Source organism: Henckelia pumila, chromosome 1 (genome assembly GCF_033568475.1).
Source record: "Henckelia pumila isolate YLH828 chromosome 1, ASM3356847v2, whole genome shotgun sequence".
Lineage (NCBI taxonomy): Eukaryota > Viridiplantae > Streptophyta > Magnoliopsida > Lamiales > Gesneriaceae > Henckelia > Henckelia pumila.
Window position 1 is genome coordinate 47,649,746 of NC_133120.1, and position 27,931 is coordinate 47,677,676.

Genomic DNA, 27,931 nt, shown 5'->3' on the forward strand with positions numbered 1-27,931 from the left:
TAGAAATTATTTTCAAAATTATTTTTAATTTTTTTTTTTCAGATATCTCTACTATTTTATAATAGTTGAAGGTATTAGAAAAACTGTTTTTAGTATGGCTTGGACAAACCAAATTTTTTTTCTTAATTTACCCTTCTCTTCTCACCAAAAAAATAAATTTCAATGATACCAACAACACATGTCAAATTTAATTATATTTTTTCTCATCTTTACACGTATTAAATAGATAGATTAAAGTCGATTTATTTATTTATTATATTACACGTAACCAATATGTACTTCTCATGAATTATGGTACAAATATAACGCGCATGGGTCGGTAACTAGTGTAGTTTAATTTTTTTACATACCGAAAACCACGTGTCCAACAAAAAATAATTTGTCGCACGAGGCACGGGGCTTGCTTAAATTATTAACTTTTGTTCCCCAATAGAGTTCATTTTCAGTCCCAATCTCCGATCTTCGCTCCCATTCATTCGTCTCCGAAATGGCAGCGCCTGCTACGAAATTCATCTTCGCTCTCCTTGCATTTGTTACTGTGGGAATGATTATCGGTAATTTTCCTCAATCTTCTCAATTTTTACGTTATAATTTTGAGCTAACATAATTTTTTTGTAAAAAAATTAACTTTCTATTAAACGTAATTAGCTGTTTCTCATGATGGATTAATTTTTTTAGTTGGCGTCATTATCGTGACATTTGTGCTTCGTTTCGAATTATCCTCTGATTTTCTCTTCCCAAATTCTTCTCGATTCATTGGGTTTTTTTGGGGTTTATAGTTTGTTGCGAGAAATTCTCACGAAAGAGGTGAAGTCGTATAAAATCTTGGTTGATCAAAAATATTTTCTGCTTATATCACTCAGTTTATGAAATGAGATTGGAAAAAATTAGCCCTTTTAAAATTTTTTTTGAATCTGAACATTTTAGATAACAGTTTTGGTACCACGCTCTGCAAATAGTAAAGCCACCGTGAATGGTAAAACCAGACAAAGGAAAAAAAATCTCTAAATTCAGCTGGTTTCTACTTAGAACGTTAGCCCATTCTGTTTTATGATCAGCACTACCTGATCATTATATATGACAATGTTTTGACAGGAAATTATGATTGTGTATAAAATTATAGTGACATTAACAATGCATGCTTCATAATAATGAAATCAGAAACTTTGGTTTCTGAATTTGCTTCTGTTTTTGATAATGGACATCTGGTTTTCTTGTGCAAACTGCTTCCTTTGCAATTTCAAGGTGACACATCTTTTAAATCATCTGTAAGTGTTGTTGAACTTGAGTCAATTGTCTTCTCCATTTTCCATGGCCTTTATATTTTATTTCAACTGTTGTATTGTTGCTATTGTGATTTTTATGACATTTTAATGGTCAGGAGCTTTGATCCAATTGGCATTTATTTGGAGGTTGGAGGATTCACATGGTAGATTTATTGATCAATTCGCTGTCCAAGGGTTTTATGATTTTCCTTGCATTGCTACTGTATGTTTGTATCCCATTGTCTGCTATTCTGTAGTTATACTTTACTAATTTTTGTAATAGCGTTTTCACAAGTAGCATTTCAAGCACTGTCTCTAGTAATAGTTCATTCTGGACTCTGCGTGTGAGTGCAAGAAAGAGTAAAAGAGAGTTCATTGTTAGTATTTTTTTTTTTTTTTTTGATCAGAAACAGAAATATTATTAAAGTAAAAATAGTTAAATTACAAATGTGGACCAGTGATCCACTAATCCTCAAAAGAGGTTCAAGTAAATCTAACTCAAAACAAAACTCCAATCCCTATACAAATCTGAAATAGCAAAAGGTTGAAATTCTTTGATATTGTGTAACCAAGTTGATCCGCTCAGCTTTATCTTGTCCCAACTAACTTCAATCGAATTTTCTTCATCTTGAAAGATCCTTTTGTTTCTTTCAAGCCACACGGTCCAACAAACACAATGCACTAACACCCCCCACAAAATTTTCCCCCTAGTTCCCAGTGCCCAAACCCCAATCTGTTCCGAGTAACTCTCTCGTGGTGTCTGGAGTCACCCAAGTCAACCCCACTTCCTTCAGCAGCATCCACCATAAGGAACTGGTGTAAATACAATGAACCAACAAATGATCTTGACTCTCTGCCCCTTGTTTGCACAAAACACACCAATTAGGACTCAAGGAACAATTCGGAAACCTCCTCTGAATCACGTCACAAGTCGGCAGTCTTCCCAACGCCGCTGACCACGCAAAAACCTTTACCTTAGAGGGAATCTTAGCCTTCCAAATTATGTGGAAAAGATCAAATTTTGGATACAATACGTCCGAAAAGAAGGACTCAAAGAAGGATTTAACTGAAAACTCTCCTGAATCACCCCACTTCCACCTCCGAGCGTCCTCCCCTCCCTCCACTAAGCTAGCCCTATCCAAAACTACCAACAAACTGGACAACTCACCCAACTCCCCATCCCTGATATTACGACGAAGATGCAAATCCCACGAAAGAGAATTTATCGAGGAATCGCTGGAAAGAAAAAATGAAATGGGTTTATTATGGGCGAGAGAGATCTTAAAGAGTGAAGGAAACAGGATCTGAAAAGAGGCTTGCCCTACCCAACAATCCTCCCAAAACCTAATTCTATTTCCCCCTTTGACCTCTAAGCTCACTGATTGAATAAACACCGGATAAATCCTAGAGATGAACTTCCAGGGACTCCGAAAAGTGTTATGTTTAGCCAGTCCCGCATCCCAGCCGTTATCTTGCATGCCATATTTGCTTGCCACAATCCTCTTCCACAAAGAATTCCCATCCTCCGAGAAACGCCACCACCATTTACCCAGCAATGCTCTATTCCTTGAACGGATATTGCCGATCCCCAGCCCACCCTACTCTTAGGCAGACTAACCTTTTCCCAAGAAACCAGATGACAATGTTTGTCCCCGTCCGGCCCGTCCCACAAAAAATTCCGCATTAATTTTTCCATGGTCACCGCCACCCCCCTAGGGATTTTGAATAGCGATAGCTGATACAACCGAATGGCATTCATTACTGCCTCAATCAAGGTTAATCTACCTCCTCGCGATAGAAAGGATTTTTTCCAACTCGCCAGCTTTTTTGACATTTTGAACAGCACTGGCTCCCAAAAGGATGTCTTTAGAGGATTCCCTCCTAGAGGTACCCCCAGGTAGGTAATGGGCCAAGACTCCAGCCCGCAACCAAATTCTCTAGCCATCTCTACTTCCACTTCGGCCTCACAATTAATACTCAACAAAGCACTCTTCTCCATATTGATCTTCAAACCCGACATTTCGCAAAAAGAAGCCAAAATTTCCTTCAAAAATCTTAGGTGTCCGTCTTGCTTCACAAAAAATAGAGAGTCATCTGCGAATTGTATGTGAGAAACCTCGACTCCTCCCCTCCCTATTTCCCAGCCTTGGATAAAGTTCATGGCCTTAGCCTTATCCATCAGCCTAGCCAGAACATCAGCTACCAAGTTAAATAGAAAGGGAGATAAAGAATCTCCCTGCCTCAACCCTTTTTCTCCTCTAATTTTGCCACAGGGTCTGCCATTGATAAGAATCGAATAGTTGACGTTGCCTAAGCAGCCTTTGATCCATCTTCTCCACCTCACACCGAATCCCTTTTTCATGAGTACAAAATCCAGAAATCTGAAGTCCACATTATCGTATGCTTTTTCGAAATCTGCTTTAAAAGCCCAACCTTTCTTTTTCTTCAATCTTAACTCTTCTACCAACTCGTTGGCAATGAGACAGCAGTCAAGAATCTGTCTCCCCTTGATGAAAGCTCTTTGTGAATCTGCTATCGTAGAGTCCATTACATTTTTCAGACGCGAAGCTAGCACCTTGGAGCTTCTCCCAATCTTCTCCAACTGTCCGATAAATGCTTTTATTTCAACTAGATGATCCCTTGTCATGAGTCTCTTGACACTGTATCAACTACTATCCATGTTATGGATTACTATTATTTTTGAAGATTTAATTCTTTCTTCAAAATCCACTTCATTCATATGGATTTTTCAAATGTGATCTATTTTGCTTCTGGCCCTCACAGCAGTATTCTGCATTGGATCTGTTTGATTACCATTTTGAAAAATTTTTATGACTCAAACTCATTCGATGTTGTTTGGGTCTAATGCCAACTCAACTGACTTCAAGCAAAATCTCTGGGCCGCTATAGAGTCGCATTTATTGAGAGTTATGTATTTCAGTTGCATCCATCTCAGTCTTCATGGAGACCTTCAGTTTGTGGGAGTTACAAAGAAATGGTGTTTGTGATCTTATACATCATCTTGTATTCTTGTTATTCATTTGCTTGACCACTTTTCCCATCACTATCAAGAGTGATTAAGACATCAGCCAGTTGGTGGGTGACTCATGCTGGTGGGTGGGGGGATAAATATGAAATTGTAAAAGTTGCACATGAAATTCAAAATTTTTTATATGAAGGGGGAGGTCTGCTTTTCGATAGATCCAGACTTGATAACCATAGTATGTGCAGGATCTTACTTTTAAGGATGTTTATAAATTAAATTTTTTTGTAAATGAAACTACTTGTTATCATGTTGTACAATGATGTCCAAACAAAAATGTAATTTCAATCCAAAAACATGATCTACTCTTATCACATTTTTGATAAGAATTGGATCGTGTACAAAAGTACATATATATGCCCTAAGAATATGCATAAAAAATTCATTTCAAAACCATAAGAATTCATTTTTATTACTCCTTAGTTGATTGCGATTGCGTTGTTTCAGTTTTATCACTCTGTCCGTACTCTTGTTGCAAGATCTCACCTTTTCGTACGATCCAACATTTTTACCAGTTGAGTTACTTGCTAAAACTTCCGCAACATTCAAACTGAAGGCAAATTGAATCTGAAAGCCAGTAGTACTTTTGTTGCATGTTTGAGATTTGCATAACTACATACCAACATATTTATGAGGAATTTTTTTCTACCAAAATATGCAACTTATAAGAAGGTTATCTCTCATTTTGATTTTGTACAGTGGAAATTCTCGTATTCAGAATGTCGATGAATGCAGTGGAAAAGTTGTGCGAGTACATCTGCGTATGTACAGTGTATTTCCTGCTGTTTTGATGATTGATTAAGGACATGCATGGTAGGAGGGAATGAGATAGAAATGGAATGAGCGTTCCCATCTCATTTCCTACATCCATGCTTGGTATGGAATGAGCCTTCCAATGGGAATTACAATTCCCATCCAAAATGGATGGAATGACCACTCCTAATTTTTCTACATTTATAAAATCTTTCCCTTATTAAAATGCCTGAAAAAATAATCATGAAAATAGTAATATTATCAAACAAATCACTATCATTTATAAATATAAAGTAATGATAATTGAGTAATAATGATAATATTAATACTTAAAATAATGATTTAATAATCATGTAATAATATAAAAATTATAATATAATAAAATAATTTTTAAATAATAATTATTATAATATTTTATTGAAAGGGAGTTATTTTAATAAATAAAATACTAATAATAATTATTATTAAATTAAGATTAATAGTTATATTAATTTTATTATAATGTAACTCTATAATACTCCCTCCGTCCCAATTATATTGTTCACGTTTTCTTTTTTGTTTGTCCGAAATATATAGTCATATATCATATTTAGTAATATTTTTTTACACTTCTTTACTGATTATCCCTATTAACTACACCTTGAAAATTGTGCAATCATTTTTTAATACATTAAATAGGGATAAAATAGGAAGTTTATATAAAATTTGCTTTCCCAATAAATTTTTTTAATCTGTGTGAAAAACAAAATAGGACTATGTAATCGGTACGGAGGGAGTAATTAATAGAGTATTAATAGTCATAATTTTATTGTTTTTAAATTTTAAATAATAAATATAATAAACATTTTTGAATAGCTATTATTTTATATTTTAGTGAAAAAATTATTTGAGAATTAAAAATAATTTTATTCCATTTCTGTTTTGTTTTTTCTGATACCAATCATTTGAGTGGAATAGACTATCATTCCTATTCTTATTCAATTCTAAAGTTGATTTAATTCCAACTTTATTCCATTCCACTCTGCCAATCGTGTCCTATCTATTTTAAAGTTTAAATAAATGTGGAATCCCATTTAATGTGTCAGCGTTTTCAAGAAGATGTTCCATGCACGGATTTTTTCTTTAATTCAATGTGTGCTTTTTGCATGTTGAAAAATGTCACTTTCATCCCTGATCTTCTATTCTCCATTTGCATTTGTATCAAAATGTTGTGTATTTCCTATTTCATATATGTTTAAACCGTTCCAAATGTCCATCTTGTGGACTTGGACATGACTTCCTATCAATTATCAATTATCAATTAACTGAATAGGGGAATGTTGGGCTGTAGGAATTGGGTATTCTTTAGGAAGAATCCAAAGTCTGAACAGTGGCAGCCTTCAACTTGCTAGAGGTTTCTACTTTTAATCTTTTATTATTGATCAAAATTTTACATGCACCAAATAGGACAAAAAAGTGAACAAGTGTTTGTTGAGTGCCACTGGCCTTACTGCATGTTCTCTTATGCCAGGTTTTTCCTATTGGGAAGACAGAGAAGCTGCGATTTTACGTGTTGGATATGTAAGCTTATTTGTTTTCAATCCTTTTCATTAACTTTTGGCTTCGCAGAGGAACAGAATTTTATTAAATTTTGATGTCTGTAAAGTAGAAGAATAAAATATGAGACACTAAATCACATTTTACTGATCTATTTAGGTATAATTTTGTTAGTTCTAACTAGACTTGATATTTTGGAGACCTACAAGTTAGCTTTTATCCTATTCATGAGTATCGTATTGCATGTTTTATTGCAGTAAATCATGTGAATGATGACACATCAACCTACGGTTTCATATTAGGTGTATAGGAGGTTTCTAATTTATGGTTAATTGATTGTATTTACAGGAAATTGGTGCGATTACCATGCGATGCCAGAGATACAATTAGTTAGTTTTAGCGAACATGAAAAATTTTTGCTCTTACAAACTATGCTTGTTTACTTTGATGAACATATCATAGATAGTGTCCTACAATAGGCTGTTGAAAGATGTCTTATGGTTTGTTTTTATGTTTTACAAAAAACACAAGTGTTTGATCATCATAAGTTTTGGTCAAACGATTTGAATAAAATGTCAATTTCTCGCATTTATTTCTTTATTATAAATGAAAATGAATCATTTCAGTTGTATATATAGCTAGTTCTTATTTATTATTATTATTTTTTATTTTTTTTGAAACTGAATGATTTCTCATAAACATCTTATGAAGAATGAATTATTTTTAGATGATGAGATATTTTATGTGAATTTTAAATCTCAGGACCTGTTTAAGCTGTTTGAGAATGGATAGTAGAAATCAGGCAAATGATATATTGAAGGATGATGAATACTAACTAGCAGTTTACTCAGTAATAAACTCAGCCTGGAAATTTTCCTTGACAAGAGAAAAGTAAAACCTTATCTTGCCCTGGCATAGGCTAGCAATAAGAAAAATATGCTGCATGCCCTCCTCTAATAAACTTTCTTCCCCTTTGCATCTCCTTCTCTTTTCCCGTGCATACTTGGCATATAGGGGCCTGTACTGACTGCTAAGTTGAATTCTTAGCTGCTGCTCTCCACTCTTCTGGTCCTATCTATACAGGCTCCATAGTTGTCAAAAGCGCAAAAAGCGCAAAGCGCATGGTCTGTGCTTTGGTGCACTCCAAAGCGCACAACTTCCATGAAGCGTGCGCTTTTGTGCGCTTTTTGCGCTTCTCGCTTTTTTGCGCTTCTTGCTTTAAGCGCGCTTCATAGAAAAACGACTATTTTTGTTTAAATAAATTCTGACAATGGAGAAATTGCACGAAATTGCACGATAAAAGTGTGATTTCTCATCTGTTTATTAAAAATAGAGCATAGGAAACTCCAATATCATGTCACCTCTACCTTGCATTGCCTCTGCCTCACATTGCCTCTGCCCTTTGCCTTCGCAATTTAATATTTGATACTTTAAATATAAAAATGATGATGATTTTGATATTGATATCTCATGTTTCATATTTTCAAAAATAAATTGATTTTATTTTTATTTTTTTAGAATTTTTTTTGTTGCGCTTTATTTCTGTGAAGCGTGCGCTTCGCTTTGCGCTTTACGCTTTAAGCCCCAGGACACCTGAGCGCTTTAATGCGCCTTGCGCTTTTGACAACTATGACAGGCCCATAACAACATTCAAAACATTAATTTTATCAATCTATTCACCTTAGAACAATGTACTGGTGTGCTTGGGGTCCATCTGCAATACCTAGCTCATACAAATTTGAGGGTAGTGACTGAAGAAAAATCCTCATCTTTGGTCTTAAAAATGCAATGGATGGAATACGAGTCAAATAAAGAATGATGCCTGAGGTAAATGAACTAAATGCCTTAGGTGACTGACAATGCTATTTGAAAAGATTTCTCATGTCATAAACTAATTGTGCCAATTCTTGTCACTTGGGAAACTTAGTGATGCAAATAGCTTAGTGCATCTTCATCTTATGGTAGACTCCTAGCTTCATTTTATTAATTGGAACTAAAATTTGTTCATATTAATGTTGTCCTTGTGCACCTATGACTTTTGCGGTCAACGTAAGTATTTGCAAAACTTCATAATTTTTATTAACCCTGAAGCAGCAGATTTACTTTCTTTAACATCATTCGTTTTTTATGTTTTAGGTCAAACCTGAAATAATTAGCTGGTCACCACGCATTGTTTTGTTTCATAACTTCCTAAGCGCAGAGGTATGCTGAATATTTATTGTTTTTACCGCTATAAATTATACTCTCTTATGAAATTGAATCCCTCTCCGTGTCGGCGTGTCCTCTTGGAAAGAGAGATATCTTCTTAGATGGATCTTACCATAAAAAGGTAAATGTACGCACAAGATCCTTGGTCATAGTTTTGAGGTGACGAGAACTTTTTAATCCGATTTCTTGTAAGAATTTGATGAGAGACAAATTTTTCTTTTGAAACTATTTAGAGACAAAATTTGACCTTGAATTAACTTCCGCGTGGGAAGGTTTACTGAACATTCTATCTGCTAACTTTGATTCAGAAAATGAAAGCTAGATATTTCATGCTCAAGATAACAGAATGAGTGGTGTAATGTGAGATCACAATAGGAGGGAGAACATCACGGTTTAAAACAGCAAATGCATTCACCAATTTTCCACTAGTCCAAAAGTTATACAAAGCTCTCAACGTCCCGTAAAGCTACCGACCGGCACACTTTATTGCTCAAATTTGTAACTTATGTATGCAAGTTGATTATATGAAATATCTCTTTTCGATCCAGCTAATAATGCGAGAGTTGATAAATGAATTCAGAATTTAACTTACTATTGTCTTGGTTATAGGCAGATTGGTTTATTGGAAACATTTCACTTATTTTAGTCTCTTATTAAAGGTAGGATGTGAACTGTGAGTGCTTGACTAGTCAATTACTGGATGAATTGTTTCTTTATTTTGTGTCTTTCAAGGAATGCGATTATCTTAGAGCAATTGCAAGACCCCGCCTTCGTGTTTCTACTGTTGTCGATACAAGAACTGGAAAGGTGAGAATAGTTTTCGCCAGTTTCTGATTCTCGCATGTTTATGTTGATCTCTTTGTGATTGGTAGCGCCAAGTCGTATCGTGCCCAAATTAACTCAACTCAACTCAAACAAATAAATATGTAGTAGCGAGAGTAAGGATCATTCCCACGAGGAAGGTGAAATTTAAATAGTGTTCTTAAAATACTGAAAATAATAGAAGGGGTTTTTTGGATTTTACTAACTACTATGCAAGAATTAAAATAAGAAAGATCAATAAATTAACGAGACTTGGTATCGGTGGACTACACCCTTGAAATTATTCATTCGATCATCGATTCTCTAAAAATAATTAATTCACATTGAATATTCATCATTGGAAATTTAATTCCCGTTTCACCTTAATTTTAGTTAACTCGACACCAGCGTTCTAAGTTAACCTTTTCCCCATAAATTAACCCAATACCAGCGATTAGATTTAAATCCACGTCAGCATTCAAATGAGTAAAACTGATGAATCTAGACAACACAAATACCAGCGATTGTATTTAATCTAGTCAATTGTTGTTCCTACGATTTAACAAATTCAACGGCAGAAAATATTAATCATAGTTGCTTCACAAATTAGATGGTTCAAACAATTACGGATTTGAATTCTAATTTAGCAATAGATTGTATAGCAAAATCCTAAGGTGATCAATCCTAAAATCTCACATACAAGCATGACAATCAATCCAAAACAACTCTTGATACGCAATTTGGAATTAAACAATAGAAAACTGAATCTCACAAATAAAATAACTCAAGGGTTCGTCTTCCTCAACCAAGTACTAAAAAAATTTGAAGAAAGAAATTAAATCTAAGAACAAGAAAGATAAAACCTAGCCGCCTAAGAGTTTTTCAAGCTTTCTGCCGTCCAAAGATGATGATTTTCGAGTTCTAGATGATATTTAAAGTCTAGAGTCCTTCCCAAGAAAGTTTCCTAATTAAAATATAATTCCCAAACTTCACGTCTCGCTCGCTGGATTGGTTGAAGTTGACGGATCGAGCGAGCATAAAACTGTCCACTTTCTGTTCTTATTTTCTTCTGGCCGCTCGATCGGTAAGAGTTGACGGATCGAACGAGCATACTTTTTTCCAGCGCGCAACGTTTTTGAAAATTTCATATCTCGAGATCTAGCCGTCGGATTGAGCTGAAATTTGGACAGCAGCTTCAAAACATCTTGAACTTAATTTTGAACGGTGAAGATCGGATTTGAAGCTCTCTAAAATTAAAAATGATTTTTTGATAATTGCTGCTCCGTAATTCATTCTTGCGCCATAGATTTTTCATCTTTTCCTCTCAAATTCATCTACCTTTTGCTCATTCTCCTTCTTCTCCAAAATCAACAAAAAACAATAATTAAGAACCATAAAATGAATTAAAGCAGTGAAAATTCTCCTAATCATATCAATTTAACCCAAATAACCATAATAAATTATCACCACATCAAACTCCCCCATACTTAAACCTTGCTCGTCCTCGAGCAACACAAAAATATAAGCAAAGATGAATCATGAAAATCACAGCCTCAAAGAAGTTCCCACATTCAAAACAAAATTACGAATACTCTCGATTTTCCACTGTACACCACCAGTTAAGCATGAACGTGTGTGTGTGCCATGTTATTCCAGCTACATGCAACTTCAAAAGAAATAGTTTCAAGACTGTTCGCCGACCTATGACATATCAGTGTAAGTATCACAATCAAGTCTCCTTCCTCCCAACAATCCCTAAACAAAAACACGACTCTCTTGAGATATAATTACGCACATTCGGATTTTGCACCCGATTTTTCTTATGCCCTAATAATTACCCGCAAACTTAGCTATAACTAAGATAGGATTCGAATTTCAATCCCCTCGTCTATAGCCCGGATGTAGCTACAATCCCATTGAACCCGCAAACTTAGCATGGAAAAGTGAATAGAATTTCAAATACTTTCCAAGCTCGGATGAAATTGTTATTGATTTTCAAAAAAATTTCATAAAAAAAAAATTTAACAGGTGCGCTCAAGATCGTAATGCAATGTCATAAAAACCATCAAAATTCAAGAAACACTATCAAGTTTCACAAACACCTATTGCCGTGCAATGGTCCAACAGACATCCACAATATCTAATACATCGCTACACTTCACTTGTCAAACATGTGCGCTTAAAAATATTCACTACTTAACCTACGGTTCTCATGTCCAATCAAAGGTAAAATCTTCTCACCAAAAACAATTTTAACAACTTCTTTATCATAGGCTAATCAATATCATCCTACTTACTATGAGCTTACAAAATTTTTTTTTTTTCTCTCTCTCAAAAACCGGCTACATCCTCTCAATGACTGGCTAAGTCCTCTCCCCCATAATTAAAATCTTACATTGTCCCCAATGTAAGTAAAAACGCAAAAATAAATAAAAACAAATAAGAAACAAATAAAATAAAAGAAATGAAAGAGAAAACCCCCCTTGGGTTGCCTCCCAAGCAGCGCTTGATTTTCAGTTTTCAGCTTGACCCTCAGAAGCACTTCTCAAAGAGCGGCTGATACCCAAAATAAGTGTCATATGACATCACAAATGGGTCTTTGTTCCATGTGCCCTCCAACTTGACTAGATATAAACAGTTTAAGCTCGTCACCTCAACAACACTCCATAGTGGCTGGTAAACATGGGAAGAGAACATCTCTGCGGGCTTTCGGAGGCCAAAATCTTTTGAAACTGGTATTGATGGAAAGAAAAGATCTTGGGGATGTGTGAATGATAATACTATCGATGAGCTCATATCGATAGACTCTTGAACTCCGTCATCCTCAGGCTTGAGTGGTAACATATTTCCATCATACGCTATTTCTTCCATAACATCTTCCGGCTGAGGTTCAATAAGAAGAGAAGACTCAAACACCTCTAAATATTCAACATGATTTGATTCGCACTCATCATCATCGAACCGAATTGGGTTGGTCACTGCTTGAGTATCTTGCTTCACTTCCTGTTCTTGGTGCTCATGGACGATTGATCTGTTGATATTCTCTATGTGCTCCACAAGGTGACATCTAGAATTTTTTAGATCTTCTATAGCTTCCTCAGTCGATGCCACAAGCTTGCTCATTATATCCTCTAGCGGATGTAAGATCAATTGAGAACAACTTCCCTGCTCCTTTTGAAGCTCGAATGGTTGCTCTGTAAAATCTGGGTGTGTAAGATCCCAATACCGGTAATAGTCAAATTCTGCCATATCATCCGACAGATGCATCAAACTATCATCATCTCGGCAAAATAATGAACTACCGGCTGTGAAAGCTCCTTCAATTACCCATCTTCTTGTCACTGCATCCAAACCATCAAGAAAAAACGTAATGGAAGAACAGTTAGAAAAATCATGAAACCGGAAGATGGTCGCTAAATCCTTGAATTTCTTCCATGCTGCGTAGAATGGCTCTCCGTGTTGCTGGGTAAAACTTGTGAATACTTGTCGATTTGACATCTCGAAGTATGACATCACAAAAATTCTTGCAAAAACAAAAAAGAAACGGTGAATAAAATAAAAACAAAAACACAAATAAATTTAACGTCTTCCCCGGCAACGGCGCCAAAATTTGGTAGCGCTAAGTCATATCGCGCCCAAATTAACCCAACTCAACTCAAACAAATAAATATGTAATAGCGAGAGTAAGAATCATTCCCACGAGAAAGGTGAAATTTAAATAATGTTCTTAAAGTACTGAAAATAATAAAAGGGGTTTTTTGGATTTTACTAACTACTATGCAAAAATTAAAATAAGAAAGATCAACAAATTAACGAGACTTGGTATCGGTCGACTACACCCTTGAAATTAGTCATTCGATCATCGATTCCCTAAAAATAATTAATTCACATTGAATATTCATCATTGGAAATTTAATTCCCGTTTCACCTTAATTTTAGTTAACTCGACACCAGCGTTCTAAGTTAACCCTTACCCCATAAATTAACCCAATATCAGCGATTAGATTTAAATCCACGACAGCATTAACCCAATACCAGCGATTAGATTTAAATCCACGGCAACATTCAAATTAGTAAAACTGATGAATCTAGACAACACATATACCAGCGATTGTATTTAATCTAGTCAATTGTTGTTCCTACGATTTAACAAATTCAACGGCAGAAAATATTAATCATAGTTGCTTCACAAATTAGATGGTTCAAACAATTACGGATTTGAATTCTAATTTAACAATAGATTGTATAGCAAAATCCTAAGGTGATCAATCCTAACATCTCACATACAAGCATGACAATCAATCCAAAACAACTCTTGATACGCAATTTGGAATTAAACAATAAAAAACTGAATCTCACAAATAAAATAACTCAAGGGTTCGTCTTCCTCAACCAAGTACTAAAAAAATTTGAAGAAAGAAATTAAATCTAAGAACAAGAAAGATAAAACCTAGCCGCCAAAGAGTTTTCAAGCTTTCTGCCGGTCAAAGATGATGATTTTCGAGTTCTAGATGATATTTAAAGTCTAGAGTCCTTCCCAAGAAAGTTTCCTAATTAAAATATAATTCCCAAAACTTCACGTCTCGCTCGCTCGATCGGTTGAAGTTGATGGATCGAGCGAGCATAAAAATGTCCACTTTCTGTTCTTATTTTCTTCTGGCCGCTCGATCGGTAAGAGTTGACGGATTGAGCGAGCATACTTTTTTCCAGCGCGCAACGTTTTTGAAAATTTCATATCTCGAGATCTAGCCGTCGAATTGAGCTGAAATTTGGACAGCAGCTTCAAAACATCTTGAACTTAATTTTGAACGGTGAAGATCGGATTTGAAGCTCTCTAAAATTAAAAATGATTTTTTGATCATTGCTGCTCCGTAATTCATTTTTGCGCCATAGATTTTTCATCTTTTCCTCTCAAATTCATCTACCGTTTGCTCATTCTCCTTCTTCTGCTAAATCAAACCAAAAACAATAATTAGGAACTATAAAATGAATTAAAGCAATGAAAATTCTCATAATCTTATCAATTTAACCCAAATAACCATAATAAATTATCACCACATTAGTGATTGTGTTATTGTATCCATGTTTACCTTTTTTTTAGGATTTAATGCTCTCCCAAAAGGCAGTTTGTGTGCTTGGAATAACTCCTACTGTTGAACAGAAACATTATTCTGTAGTTTACTTACTGATGTATTCAAATGGCGTCACTATTGGGGAACACAAGTTTCATAGAAGGAAATTGTGCCTGTTTTTTTAATTGTTTGAATTCCTTTTTAATAATACTCTCCGTTTGTAGCATTTTTTAGTTTCATTAATTTATTTTGTAATTGTGATGATTTAATGTTTTTGATAGAATTATTATTATTATTATTTTTTCATTAACCTTGTTGGTAGAGTCATGTTTATGTTTTTCGTTTTTATTTGTTCTTGGAATGGAAAGCTTCATTTTAACTCCTTTAGATAGTGTTTGGGAGAGCTTCTAGGAAGCACTTCTCAACTTTTCTTTCACAAAATTTTGAAATTTTGTAAAATTATGTTTTGGAAAAGTTGAGAAGTGCTTCCTAAAAGCTCTCCCAAACACTACCTTAGTTTTTTCCCCTTCTTTGTTAATCAATTGAGTTCTCAGACAGAAATCTATTACGTATGAACCTCGAAGCCCTTGTATATTGGTTTAGGCTTTATATTCTTTAATTTGAATGCATATGCGATTATGCGTTGCTATGTCTTCACTCTTCAGAGAGCTCTTGCTATTAATTGAGGTTGGCTGACACAATCCAAATTTTATGGTGATGCCTCAAGGGTTCTTTCTGCTTTGTTGATATTTTCTTTCTTCCATTCTATTGGGTGCTTCAATTACTTTTCCCATTCATTGTCGTGTACATGACAAAGTCCACATCTTTCCCCATTCTCTTCAACCAAAACAACCACCAAGGAAACTAAAAATACTTAGGCCCCGTTTGGTTTCAAAAGTCAGGCAAAAAAACACTTTTTTAAGTGCTTTTCAGTTAACAAGGTGTTTGGTTGACAAAAAAAGTGCTTAAATAAGCACTTTTTAAAGTCAAAATTAGAGCTTTTTTAAAAGCAAAAAATTGTAGCTTTTAAAAGCACTTATTTTAAAAAATCTCTACAAAATCCAAACGGGCTCTTAGTGCTGTTTACGCCCTCGAGTATCTTCTAAACAACCTTGGTTGCTTATGATATGGTTATCACAATTGATTTATACTCCAGAACATCTAAAAAAACTTGACAAGGTGATCTGATTCTACATGATGATTGTTCCCACACATGAAATGATGGAAACGACAATATCTACATACTCTGGAGAGCTTCCTGGAGAGTGCAATATTTTCTCAAAGTATGGATCTCAACTAATTTATGTTAGTAGAAGTTAGAAACTAAATAGGTTCGTGAAACGACAATCACCCAAGTTTGAAACTACGATTTAGGAGTGCTATTCACAAGTCACAACAACTGAAACATGTAAATGTCCTTTTCGTCAGTTGCCCTACTTTATAAACTCGATATGAATCGTGATGTAATCATCTGTAAAATTCATGATGCTTTATTAGTTGTTCACCTGACCAACATTGGGTATTCTTGTGTTACTTTATTAGCTTATAAATCCTCGTGGTTCTTGATGAGGACCAGTTCAGTTTTTCTTGATAACTGATAATTCTTTATTCTGCTGTTGCTTTCGGTTAAAATATTACGATTGGTATGTCATTATCCGGCAATTGTTTCAGGGTATTAAGAGCAGTGTCAGAACAAGCTCCGGAATGTTTCTGACTGCTGAAGAGAGGAAGTATCCGATCATGCAGGTTCTCATACTTGGAACTCTCTTTTATCTGTTTCTAGTAACATCCGAGTCTGGCTTTATGAAAGTATGTTAATGGTATGTGACACACCTTGATATGTGCTTTTATACTTTGTGCTTGTGTTTACTTGTTTTGTTTTCATTTGTGAGAGTACCTGTTACGTCTTTTGTTGGTTCTAAATACCATGTTTTTCTAGCCTATTGAAACCCAATTGTGTTTGAAAATGTGAATTTTGGTTTTCTAAACACCATCAGGCAATTGAGAAACGAATTTCTGTGTACTCTCAAGTACCAGTGGAAAATGGGGAGCTTATACAGGTGTTGAGGTAAGTACTTAGAACAGCACTTGTTCAGCTATTCATAATAGCAGAAAACTGATTGATTTTGATGTCAAGGCTAACATCTGCAGAAGCACAGGTATGAAAAAAATCAACTTTACAGGCCCCATCATGATTACTTTTCTGACTCTGTAAGTATCTTACAGTTTCTTTTTGTTCACTCGGCCAATCATATCCTTCAGCTTTCCACATTGTTTTTTTGTCATGTTATAAATTTTAAGGTGTAAAGGATGTTTCTGGTTGCAGTTTAATTTGAAGCGTGGAGGTCAAAGAGTGGCAACAATGCTCATGTACCTCAGCGACAATGTTGAGGGGGGAGAAACATACTTCCCAAAGGTGGCTTCTTAGTGAAATCTGTTATTTTATTACTTCCAAAAAATCTTATTTTAGCTTTCTTTTATGTTAAACATGAATCTTATCTTGATTTCTGCTTAGTATGAGTGTCAAGAATGGGGACCCCACAGTCTAATTTGTTAAATCTGGAACTTCCTCGAGAAGCTTAAGCGCGCGAGATAAATAAGATTAATGAGCACTTAGTAGATTTATTAATTGTAAATTAAATATTTTTATGAGATTCAAATCTTGGTTTTTCGCGTGGTTCGGACACCTTCAAGTGCTGCAGGAACATGCATTGAGTTGAGGATATAGACAAGCCAATTTAACATTCACAAGTGGCTTACCATTGCGTTAACAATGTTATTCAGTGGTCAGATTTATAGAAAGACAGAATTTACCTCATCCTCCGTCAAGATCAAATTACATATTGTGGTTATAATAGTGTGGAAATCCTAAAAACGTCAAAAATTACTCTTGAAAATAGTTAAGAGAATGGATGAATCAATCTTATTTTTATGTGTTATTTTACTAATTCCATCATTCCATGGGTGTAAGGTGGATCTTGAATCTTGATTGCTCTATGGTTATGTTAGTGCCGATGCAGCATTTTGTTTTTGAGAAAAGGTAGGTAGCATTTGGTCTCATTTCTGGTGTTTCTTTAATGTTTTTTTTTTCTGGAAAGAGTTTTAGGTGATTATATTGGGGAACAGGAAGTATGTTTGGTTCTGTTTTTTCAGTTTTTTTTTGTTTTGACGTCTTCAGTGGCTCTAATGATACTTAAGATACTTGTCGAAGGTGTTTGAAACTCACATCATGCTGTGGGCATGTGTTATTATTTAGTTTGGTGAATTAAGTGGCTGTAGTGATATTAAGATGTTGCTAAAGGTGTCTGAACTGTGGGTGCATGAAGTTGACATTTTTCTTCAGTTTGTCTGAAGCAAACACATGCATTGAGAACGTGCCCCTCGATTCTTCAAACTACAAAGATGCATGTGGATTAAGATCCCTATCTTCTTTGACTCAAAATCGTATTCTCACCTCTAGACTCAAAAGATCTAGCAACAAGAGTAACATAAATAAAACAATAGAAAACAATTGATCCTCCAAAGCACTCGTCCTTGGCTGTTACGCTGGTTTTTTAATTCACGTGAAACAACAAGAAGATTGCACAAAAGAGTTATCTATTCAAATAAACCAAAAATATAGATATGATATTGAGAATAATTTCCCAGAGAAATATCTGTAAGTTCCCTAGCAAAGCTAGTGCGCAGAATAAACAATAAAACAATGAACAGAATTAAACTCTCTCTCTTTTCCTTACTAATAGCCCCTCCTAACGCGTGCACTCCTAAATGGGCTTTTTAGGCCTTCTAGTGTAAACAATTTTATATTGGGCTTTGGATAATTTTCCAAGCCCGTAACAATACCATCCCCTTAACATACTCGAGGCTAAAGTCTGGAAATTGAGTTGAAACTTCTGCAGCATCTTCCCAAGTGGCTTCTTCCGCAGGCCGATTTTTCCACTTAATGAGCACCTGTAGCTTCTCTTCCTTGCCTATTTTCTTGTATCTTGTATCTTGTAGATAAAACCCTGCCCGGTTCATAGCCCATGACCAAGTCTGCTTCTAAACTTGTAGGGAACGTCTGCACCTGGTGGCCCCCTCCCATAGCCTTTTTTAACAACGATACGTGGAATACAGGGTGGACTCTCGACCTCGCTGATAATTGCAATCTGTACTCCACATTACCCACCTTCTCTAAGACCGTGAATGGCCCATAATATCGAGGAGCCAACTTCTGAAAAACTCTGCGGCACACTGACTGTTGCCTATGTGGCCTTAGCTTCAAAAACACCATATCCCCCACTTGAAATGAAACATCTCGACTTTTGGCATTAGCATGCTTTATCATGCTCTGCTGTGCTTTTTACAGATTATACTTAAGTTGACTCAACACCTCATCTCGATCACTTAGCTCTTGTCCCACTGCAGCTACTTTAGTCTCTCCTGGTAAAAATTGTGTCAGCACCGGCGGCTTCCTTCCGTACACTGCCTCAAAGGGAGTCATTCCTGCTGCCAACTGATAGGATGTGTTATACCAAAACTCAGCCCAATGAACCCAGTTGGCCCAATTTTTGGGTTGTTCAGAAGAAAAACATTGCAAATATGTCTCAATAGTCAATACACATATTTAGCACTTCCGTTTGTCGATCCGATTCGGGATGGTATGCGGAACTAATCGCCAACTTTTTTCCATGTAATCTGAATAACTTTGACCAGAAAGTGCTCATAAACACTGGATCGCTGTCACTTATGATGGATTGAGGAACTCCATGTAATCGAACAACATCCTTCATAAAGGTGTCAGCTATTCCCTTGGCATTAAAAGGATGTTTGAGTAAAATGAAGTGTCTGTACTTGGATAATCTATCCACCATCACCATCAAAACATCGTAACCTTTCAATTTAGGCAACCCCACAATGAAATCCATTGATATATCATCCCATATCGCCCCTGGAATGGGCAGGGGTTGCAATAACCCTGCAGGCTTAGTAGCTTGGTATTTATGTTTTTGGCATATCTCACATTCCGCCGCCGTTTTTATCACATCATTTTTCATCCCTACCCAATAGAAATTGTTTGCTATCCGCATCATTGTTCGAAAAGCCCTTTCTCATAAGTTGATTTGGCCAACGCCCGATCAGTCAAAGCCTTGCTGTAAAATGCAATAGGCCTCCCTTCTTGAGAGAGCACCGCACCTATCCCTCTGCCCGACGCATCACACTCAATGAGAAACTCTTGATCGAAATCCGGCAAACGCAGAATAGGAGCCGAACTAATCTGCCCCTTATGTTCTTTAAAGGCCTTCTCTGCCCCTTCCCCCCAACCAAAGTTATTCTTCTTTAACAATTCTGTGAGCGGTTTTGCAATTTTTCCGTAATCCCGTATGAACTTTCGGTAATAACCTTTTAAACCTAAAAATCCCCTCACCCCTTTTATGTTCATCGGTCTCGGCCAAGCTTGCACACTCTCCACCTTCCTCCTATCCACTGCCACCCCTTGAGCAGAAATAATATGGCCCAAGTAATCAATTTCTTGGAGCCCAAAGTCACACTTCTTTTTATTCCATAGTAATTTCTCTCCTAACAGTACCTCTAATATTATTTGGAGGTGATTTAAGTGCTCTTCCCACCCTTTACTGTAAATCAGTATGTCATCGAAGAATACCAACACAAACTTCCTTAAATAAGGTCGCAACACATCATTCACCGTGGCCTGAAAAGTTGTAGGTACGTTTTTAAGCCCAAAAAGCATTACGAGAAACTCGTAATGCCCCATGTGTGTCCTGAAGGCTGTCTTAGGGACATCTTCCGGAGCACCTTATTTTTGTGGTACCCCGACCTTAAATCCAACTTCAAAAAATAAATTGCCACATGTAATTCATCCAGTAGCTCATCAATAACTGGTATGGGGTATTTATTGTTGGAGAACGCGGCGATCAGATCAATCAGGATTGATACCCGATGCAGCGAAAGTTTAAAAATTTTATATGGAACGATTCCATAATGGGTATCAAAACTTAACGATTAAATTGTGTGTGTAAAAATTAAATAACAATTATAAATTTTTACCTCCAATCTCGAATCGAGATTATGGACACCAACAGATTGCTCTGCTCTTGTTGTATATCCCTGGAACTGATGGACGAACTGTTCTTCAATCAGGTCCACGAACAGAGATTTAATCCGATAGATTGCACTAGAAAATCTATCAGAAGTTTCTACGAAGAGAATTAACGAATTTAATCCGTTAAACCAGACTGTAATTCAAAATTCACAGGCTGAATTTTTCCCGAGCAGAGGGGAGGGGGGCGGCGGCCACACTTAATAAAATAGGGTTTTTTCGAAAATAATTTTGTGACCTGTTGTGTGTAATTTTTGTACTGCAATAACTTATTTATAATGTAGGCCGCTAACAGCTTAGGGCCCATTAGTCATGAGTTCAAGCCCGACAAGCAAAGCCCGCATGTTCAGAAATTAATATAAAATTCATCATGACTCCGATTGATAAACCGATTTCACCAATGTGCACAGAAACCATTTCTGCACCTTTTAAAGTCAAGATAAATTTTTCTGAATCCGAATTCAGTGATTTCCAAAAATGCCCATCCCTATGTCATTTTAGGAAATCTTCTCTTTAAATTTAACTATCTCAACGGGGATTAAAAATCCATTACTCTGTGTGACCCTCAATGGTTCAGGGATACAGCTAGCCGTGGGCTCACAACTCCTTGTGACTCGGAACAACAATTTTCCGACTTGCCCATCGAATCATGGTAAGAGCGCCTAGCAACATCGCCCCATGATTCCCTAGGTATCACTGATAGTGCCTGCAAGAACCAATAGATTTTGGTTAGCGTACAGTACGGTCCCTTCATCCATATATCCCGATCGAATCAACAACCATTGGTAAATCGAGAGTCGTTCGAGATTCGATAACTATGCAATACATCTTGAAGATCAAATAGTGACATCGCATGTGTTACTAAGAAACCATTTCTTAAAACACATCATGTACTTTGGCCAGAGATTCGTCACACTAATATCTCCTCAGATCGCATAGGATATCCACACTCGCAAGTATGTGGTGAATCCTTGACAACAAAGCATCGACTCCTATATGTGTTGTAACTGTACCCAATCCCGACACCTGATGACCCCAATAGAGTCGGTAAACGAGTCAAAGCACAGTACTAGCATATAGAGTCTCAATGATGTTTCAAGTAGTAAGGACTAATGGTGTACAACCAAAACCGCGGACTTTATCCACTCGATAAGTGATAACCACTTGGAAAGTCCGGATAGGGTAGTTCGATCATTCATCATATGAATATCCATTTGCATGCTTCGAACATCTCTATGTTCCCTACCAATGAAACGTGGTACTCTGCATCGCAAATGCTAGTCTCAAACTCGAGCGATCCTTATCCTTATTATCGGACGGCTCAATCGACTAGGAACAGTTTAGAATATACAGTGACTATAAGATGTGTTTCATGATAGACATCCCCATGTTCTACCACATCTTACATACACTATAGTATATTCAAGGTCTTTATCAAAACAACAATAGTATATCACAATATAACAATATGAAGAAAGATAAAGTCATTGCCATTAATAAAAGTGTAAATTATATAAAACAAAAGATTGTTTATACAAAGAGTCATCAAAGCCCTTAGCCACAAGTTGGCTCACCGGGCACCCACTCTTTCATTTATCGGGTACTGTAATCTCGTTCAATGCCCGGTAATCCACACAGAACCTCCAACTACCACCCTTTTTCTTTTTTAATATAACGGGACTCGAATAAGAGCTTTGACTCGGCTGTATTACCCCTGCAGCAAGCATCTCAGCCACTAATTTCCCGATCTCATCTTTCTGGAAGTGTGCATACAGCATAATACCTATAGGGTCGCACCTGCACCGGACCACACCCTTCTGTAATTCGAATAACATGATTTTGGCTTCTTTCTGGTGGCAGCCCCTGTGGGTTTTCAAATACTCCCTCATACTGTCGTAATATACCTTGAAGGCTTGCCGGTTGTTTTACTTTCTTCCCCTTGTCCTCCTCCTGGCCTGAATACTGCATAGAAAACAAAGCTGCACAGTACTCTATCTTTGTTGTTTTGACAATGTAGCGAAGGGAAACCAGTGTTCTTTGAAGTGTGGGATCCCCTTGCAACACTATTTCCTGCCCATCTTTCATAAATTTCATTCTCATCGCGCCCCAATCAACTTTCATTTCACCCAAAGTTCTCAGCCAGTCTATTCCCAGTATCACATCCACTCCTCCCAATTCAAACAAATACCCCACAATGTCCACCTTACATGTTCCAAGGTCGACACTCAACTTTGGGCAAACTCCCTGGCACGCCACCTTACACCCATGTCCCAAGAAAACCCCAAATCTCACTGTCTCATCAATTTGCAGTCCCAGTTTCTCCACTAGCCCTCTTGATACAAAATTGTGGCTGGCGTCACTGTCTACCATCACCACTATGCCTTCACCGGCAATTCTGCCCACTAATTTCATTGTTTGGGGTGGAGAAAATCCGCCAATAGAAAATAAAGGCAATTCTAACATACCATATTCCTTGGGGTGGTCTTTGAACTCAACTTCCTCATTACTCGCTTCCTAATAATCTCCCCTCACTTCCCCCTCATCTTCAGCCATCAATATCACTTTCAAAGATTTCTGCACACATTTATGTAATGGACTATACGGCTCCCCGCATCGGAAACAGAGCTCTTTTTCCCTCCGATGTGTGTAATCTTGATGCGATACAATTTTCCCTTCCATTGGCTTTTGGCTTCCCCCTCGATTCACACTGCCTCGATCTGCACCAGAGCTTCCCCCTCCCGTTACCGAGTGCCTGGAAACAGTCATCATATTATGATTTGGGGCTCGTTGGTTTGTATAAGTTCCCCCTTTTTCATATCGTGGGCTATAGCTCTGAATTGGACCCAAATTAGATATGGGCCTGCTCTTATCTCTTTCTCCCGACTGGACCCTCGTCATGGGTCCATCAACCGACTCAGTTCCTTTGTTCCACCGATGACCCATCGTTGTATACCAAGAGCGATAACTCCCCTGAACCCGATCATCTCCTCCTCGATTGCTCGAGCCAAATCCATAGCTCTCATAATTGTTCGAGGTTCGTGGATGCCGATGCGTCGGCTTATCTCCTCCCGCAATCCACACAAGAAATACCCCAGACACTGATCTTCTGGTAGATCGCCCACCTAAGCCAATAACACTTCAAATTGCTCGATATACGTATCCACCGGTTGATTGTCCTGCTTCATTGCTGATAATAACATAAATGGGTTGGCCGCCTTTCTGCCCCCGTAACGCTTGATCAGTTCTTCAGTGAATCTGTCCCAACTCATGTGCGGAATTTTCAACCGAAGCCACTGGAACCAATGATAGGCTGAGCCTTAGCCAGCTTAAGACGATTCGGTTCGGGAGTCCCGTGTAGATCAAAATATTGTTCCACTCTCCCCAACCATCCTCGAGTATTCACTCCATCAAACCCAGATATCTCAACCCCTTTCAAAGCATGTCGCATCTTCTTGTGCCCTTGTTTGTTCCCTGTCTTTTTTGCCTCCTGGCCCCGGCCCCCTCCTCCCTTTTCGTTCACCTCTTTCGTTGTTTTCTCATTATCTAGCTGATTTTCCTGATCATCCATCACCTTCCCAAACACCCATTGCTCCATTCTCGATTGGGATTCACCCATTCTCGCCTGCGTCTCAGCCATCCTAGCCACTGTTCTCGCAAGAGAGCTAATATTTTCTTGCATCTCGCTAACTGTTTTTTCAAGTGCTTCCACCTTCGCTTCTGAATGTGTCATAGCCATTCCTTATCCTCCCTTGATTGGGATCCGGCAGGTCGTACCAAATTGTTAGCTGATTTTTTAATTCACGTGAAACAAGCAGATAATCGCACAAAAGAGTTATCTTATTCAAATGAACCAAAAATATAGATATGATATTGAGAATAATTTCCCAGAGAAATCTCAGTAATTCCCTAGCAAAGCTAGTGCGCAGAATAAACAATAAAACAATGAACTGAAAAACCAACTTTCTCTTTTTCCCTTACTAATAGCCCCTCCCACTACGTGCACTCCTAAATGGCCTTTTTAGGCCTTCTAGTGTAAACAATTTTTATATTGGGCTTTGGATGATTTTCAAAGCCCGTAACATTGGCAAACCAATTGAAGTCAACCGACAAACGCCACAAAATAAAACTTTGATAAGTTTGATTTGGAAAAACACTCGAGTTTAACGTGCACAAGTTTAAAAAAAACTTGAAAATTTCGAAATTCTAATCCAAAAAAAAAGTATGTATTGTCTTTCAATGATGCAATATATATAGACAAGGTAGAGTATGAGCTTCCTTGTTGGACTAAGACTATAAGCTTCCTTGTTGGATTAAGGTAGTGTTCGAAAATGCTTCTTGAAAATACTTTTGAGTTTTTCCTTCACAAATCAAATTTTGTGAAGGAAAAGCTCTAAAATGCTTCGTAGAAGCATTCTCAAACACTACCTAAGTCACCTTATACAAGATAACTTGGACTCTACTAAATTTGATTTGTGAAGGAAAAGCTCTAAAATGCTTCCTAGAAGCATTCTCAAACACTACCTAATTTGGACTCTACTAAATATCTTATTAACTAGTTAATAACTCAAACAACTTAGGACTCAATGACTCCAAACTTGAAAATACTAAACTCCAAAACATGTGATCTTCTTGGCCTTGATGCATCTTGATCTTCTTGATATCACAACTTTTCCTTGTGGACATCCAATTTGATCCATGCATGTGGGTGGTTCTTTTAAGCCCATCACAAGCCCAAGAAGTGCTTCTTTGAATCTTCCTCTTGTATTGGGCCCGATGACAACTCCAATGGGTCCATGCCTTCCCATGCACACGTCCAAATTGTCCATCATGCACGTCTATTATCGCATCATTATCACTTGTTTGTGTAAGATTATCTCTATGTTTAATATAGTCTTCTGCCGATAAAAGTATTTTAATTCATCCATCTTCAATGGCATGCCTGCTTTTCGAGTATATATTTGTTTATCTGATTGTGTTTTGTTCCTTGATCTGCAATTGTTGTTAGGCTGGATCCGGCGAGTGTAGCTGTGGTGGAAAAATGGTTCCAGGGTTATGTGTGAAACCACTTAAAGGAGATGCTGTACTTTTCTGGAGCATGGTTTGTTTCTTCCTTCAGTCACAATAATCAATCGTTATTTGTAATTACTTGGGATGGTGGCTTGAATTGTCTTCACAAATGTGATTCTTGTGTTTTATGTTCGTGCTTATTTTTACATGCCTGCCAATTCACTTGATGACTACTGAATGTTATATGGTGACACCGGGGCTTTTTAATCAGAAATTTCAGATTGGTCTGGCTATTTTTATTTAACGGATCAGCCTAGTGAAACTGATGTATATGTTAATTTGAAGTGGCAAAATGTTTTAAATTGTTGTCAACTTTGATAGGGTCAACGAGTTCTGTCACACAGGTGGGTTATGTTTAACAAAGTATCACATCATTCTTAAATTTATTTTCATATCTGCATGATTGAATAAGAAATGGAAGACGATGGAACACCATTTTGAACAGAATATCTGGCCTACTGTATTGTTCAATCATATATCGTGTTTCAGGGGCTTGATGGACAATCGGATCCGAATAGCATACATGGTGGATGTGAAGTATTATCTGGAGAGAAATGGTCGGCCACAAAATGGATGAGACAGCAAGTTACTTCCTGAGGTTTTGGACTATCTTTTCGATCTTCTAATTCTTTAAATGGTCAACTTCTACAATTATTCATGTGGAAAAGCTTTAAAGATTAATGATAGTAGTTGTGGAATGGTGGAAAGCAATGGAATTGAGTTCACCATTAAATGCTATAGAAGATTGCTACTGGATCTTGTTGACACTACAAATTACGACATTATGAGAATGTAGTTTATTTGAGGCTCTTGAGTCTTGACCGATGCGACAAGTCCATTTGTTTCATATTATGTTGTGTGTGTAGGTTGAGAACTCAGGCATGTATGCAGTATCCGAGAATGAATATGTATATGAACGTGTGCTGCGTAGATTGAAAATTCAGGCTACTATGCACTATTCGAAAACTAATGTGTATGTGTATGTATCTACTATCTGTTATATTATACTAGCGGACGACGCACACCCGTTACGTTTCTAAAATAATATATGAGTAATATTTAGATTTGTTTGTAAAGTTCTGACTTATGCGATTGTTCACCCTTGCGCATAAATGATAAGATGTGTATCATCTAGTTGTGTGTTAAAATTGATAAAACATGGTCATTTAAATGAACCCGTTGCAAATAATTGTATCACAAACATTGAGTTTGAAGCACACACGATGAGCAATTATGAGATGTGTAATAAGTCTAACATGTAGCAAATTTAAAATACACATGCGTTATTCCTAAACTAAAAAATACACATGTATTAGTTGATTTACTGCTACTATGTTCTTTATAAAATTATCTTCCTGCAAAAATATTTTCAGCTTATAATTTGTCTTCGTAAAACGATGGATCAACCGAGTGAAGTGGAAAATAACTACCAAAAACAGTTTCCTCTCTAAAACGATGGAAACAATATTAATCTCAAAATTTATCTTCACATTATTTAACATAAAATCTTCCTTGGATAGGTCTACGGGTAATCTTACCGCTCCAATTTCTCCCACGTTTTCGCACGTTATATTTTCATATGTTTTTTTTTTTTTTTTTCTGTTCCAAGATATCTTCTCAAATCTTTCGACATTTTCTAGACGCTAGACATTTTCTTCTAAATGATTTTTCTTTATCAACAACAAAATTGTTGGTACAGAACGGTTTGATTTGATTTTCGTCATTTCGTGAGATGACCTTGGATGGTGAAAACGTGAAAAAGATATGCCAATGGATGACTGATCGTTGTTGAATAAGAGAAAACCAAGGGCAGACGAAGTAGTTGAGTGCTGTTGGTTGGGCGGGATCTGAGGATTCTAGTAGGGGTGTTCAAACTTCGGATAAAATCGAAAAAACCGGAAATCCAAACCGGAAAAACCAAATACCGAACCGAAAACCGAAATTTGAAATTCGGATATAAATGTTAAAATCGAAATTTATTTGGTTCGGTTTCGGATTATATATCTCAAAACCGAACCGACCGAAAAAACCGAAATTTTATTAAATAAATAATTTTATTTATATAATTTTTTATATTATATATTTT

General features: G+C 36.7%; 1 protein-coding gene across 6 annotated transcripts; it reads left to right on the plus strand.

Annotated features, from left to right (window-relative positions):
* Positions 1-435: 435 nt before the first annotated feature.
* On the plus strand, positions 436-26,887 carry LOC140875860 (prolyl 4-hydroxylase 1). Of its 6 annotated transcripts, XM_073279679.1 has the most exons (14): positions 441-554; positions 1,246-1,268; positions 1,382-1,488; positions 5,008-5,069; positions 6,392-6,454; positions 6,572-6,621; positions 8,734-8,799; positions 9,538-9,612; positions 16,350-16,424; positions 16,676-16,746; positions 16,838-16,889; positions 17,005-17,094; positions 25,784-25,876; positions 26,335-26,887. In XM_073279679.1, the coding sequence occupies exons 3-14, from the start codon at positions 1,427-1,429 to the stop codon at positions 26,440-26,442; spliced, it is 867 nt and encodes a 288-aa protein (XP_073135780.1). In that variant the 5' UTR covers positions 441-554; positions 1,246-1,268; positions 1,382-1,426; the 3' UTR covers positions 26,443-26,887. The 6 variants fall into 6 exon arrangements, 5 of the variants coding, with proteins under 5 accessions (XP_073135781.1, XP_073135783.1, XP_073135780.1 ...); XM_073279680.1 differs by lacking the exons at positions 1,246-1,268; positions 5,008-5,069 and having other exon boundaries at positions 436-554; positions 1,382-1,429; XM_073279677.1 differs by lacking the exons at positions 441-554; positions 1,246-1,268; positions 1,382-1,488 and adding an exon at positions 3,992-4,263.
* The last annotated feature ends 1,044 nt before the right edge of the window (positions 26,888-27,931 follow it).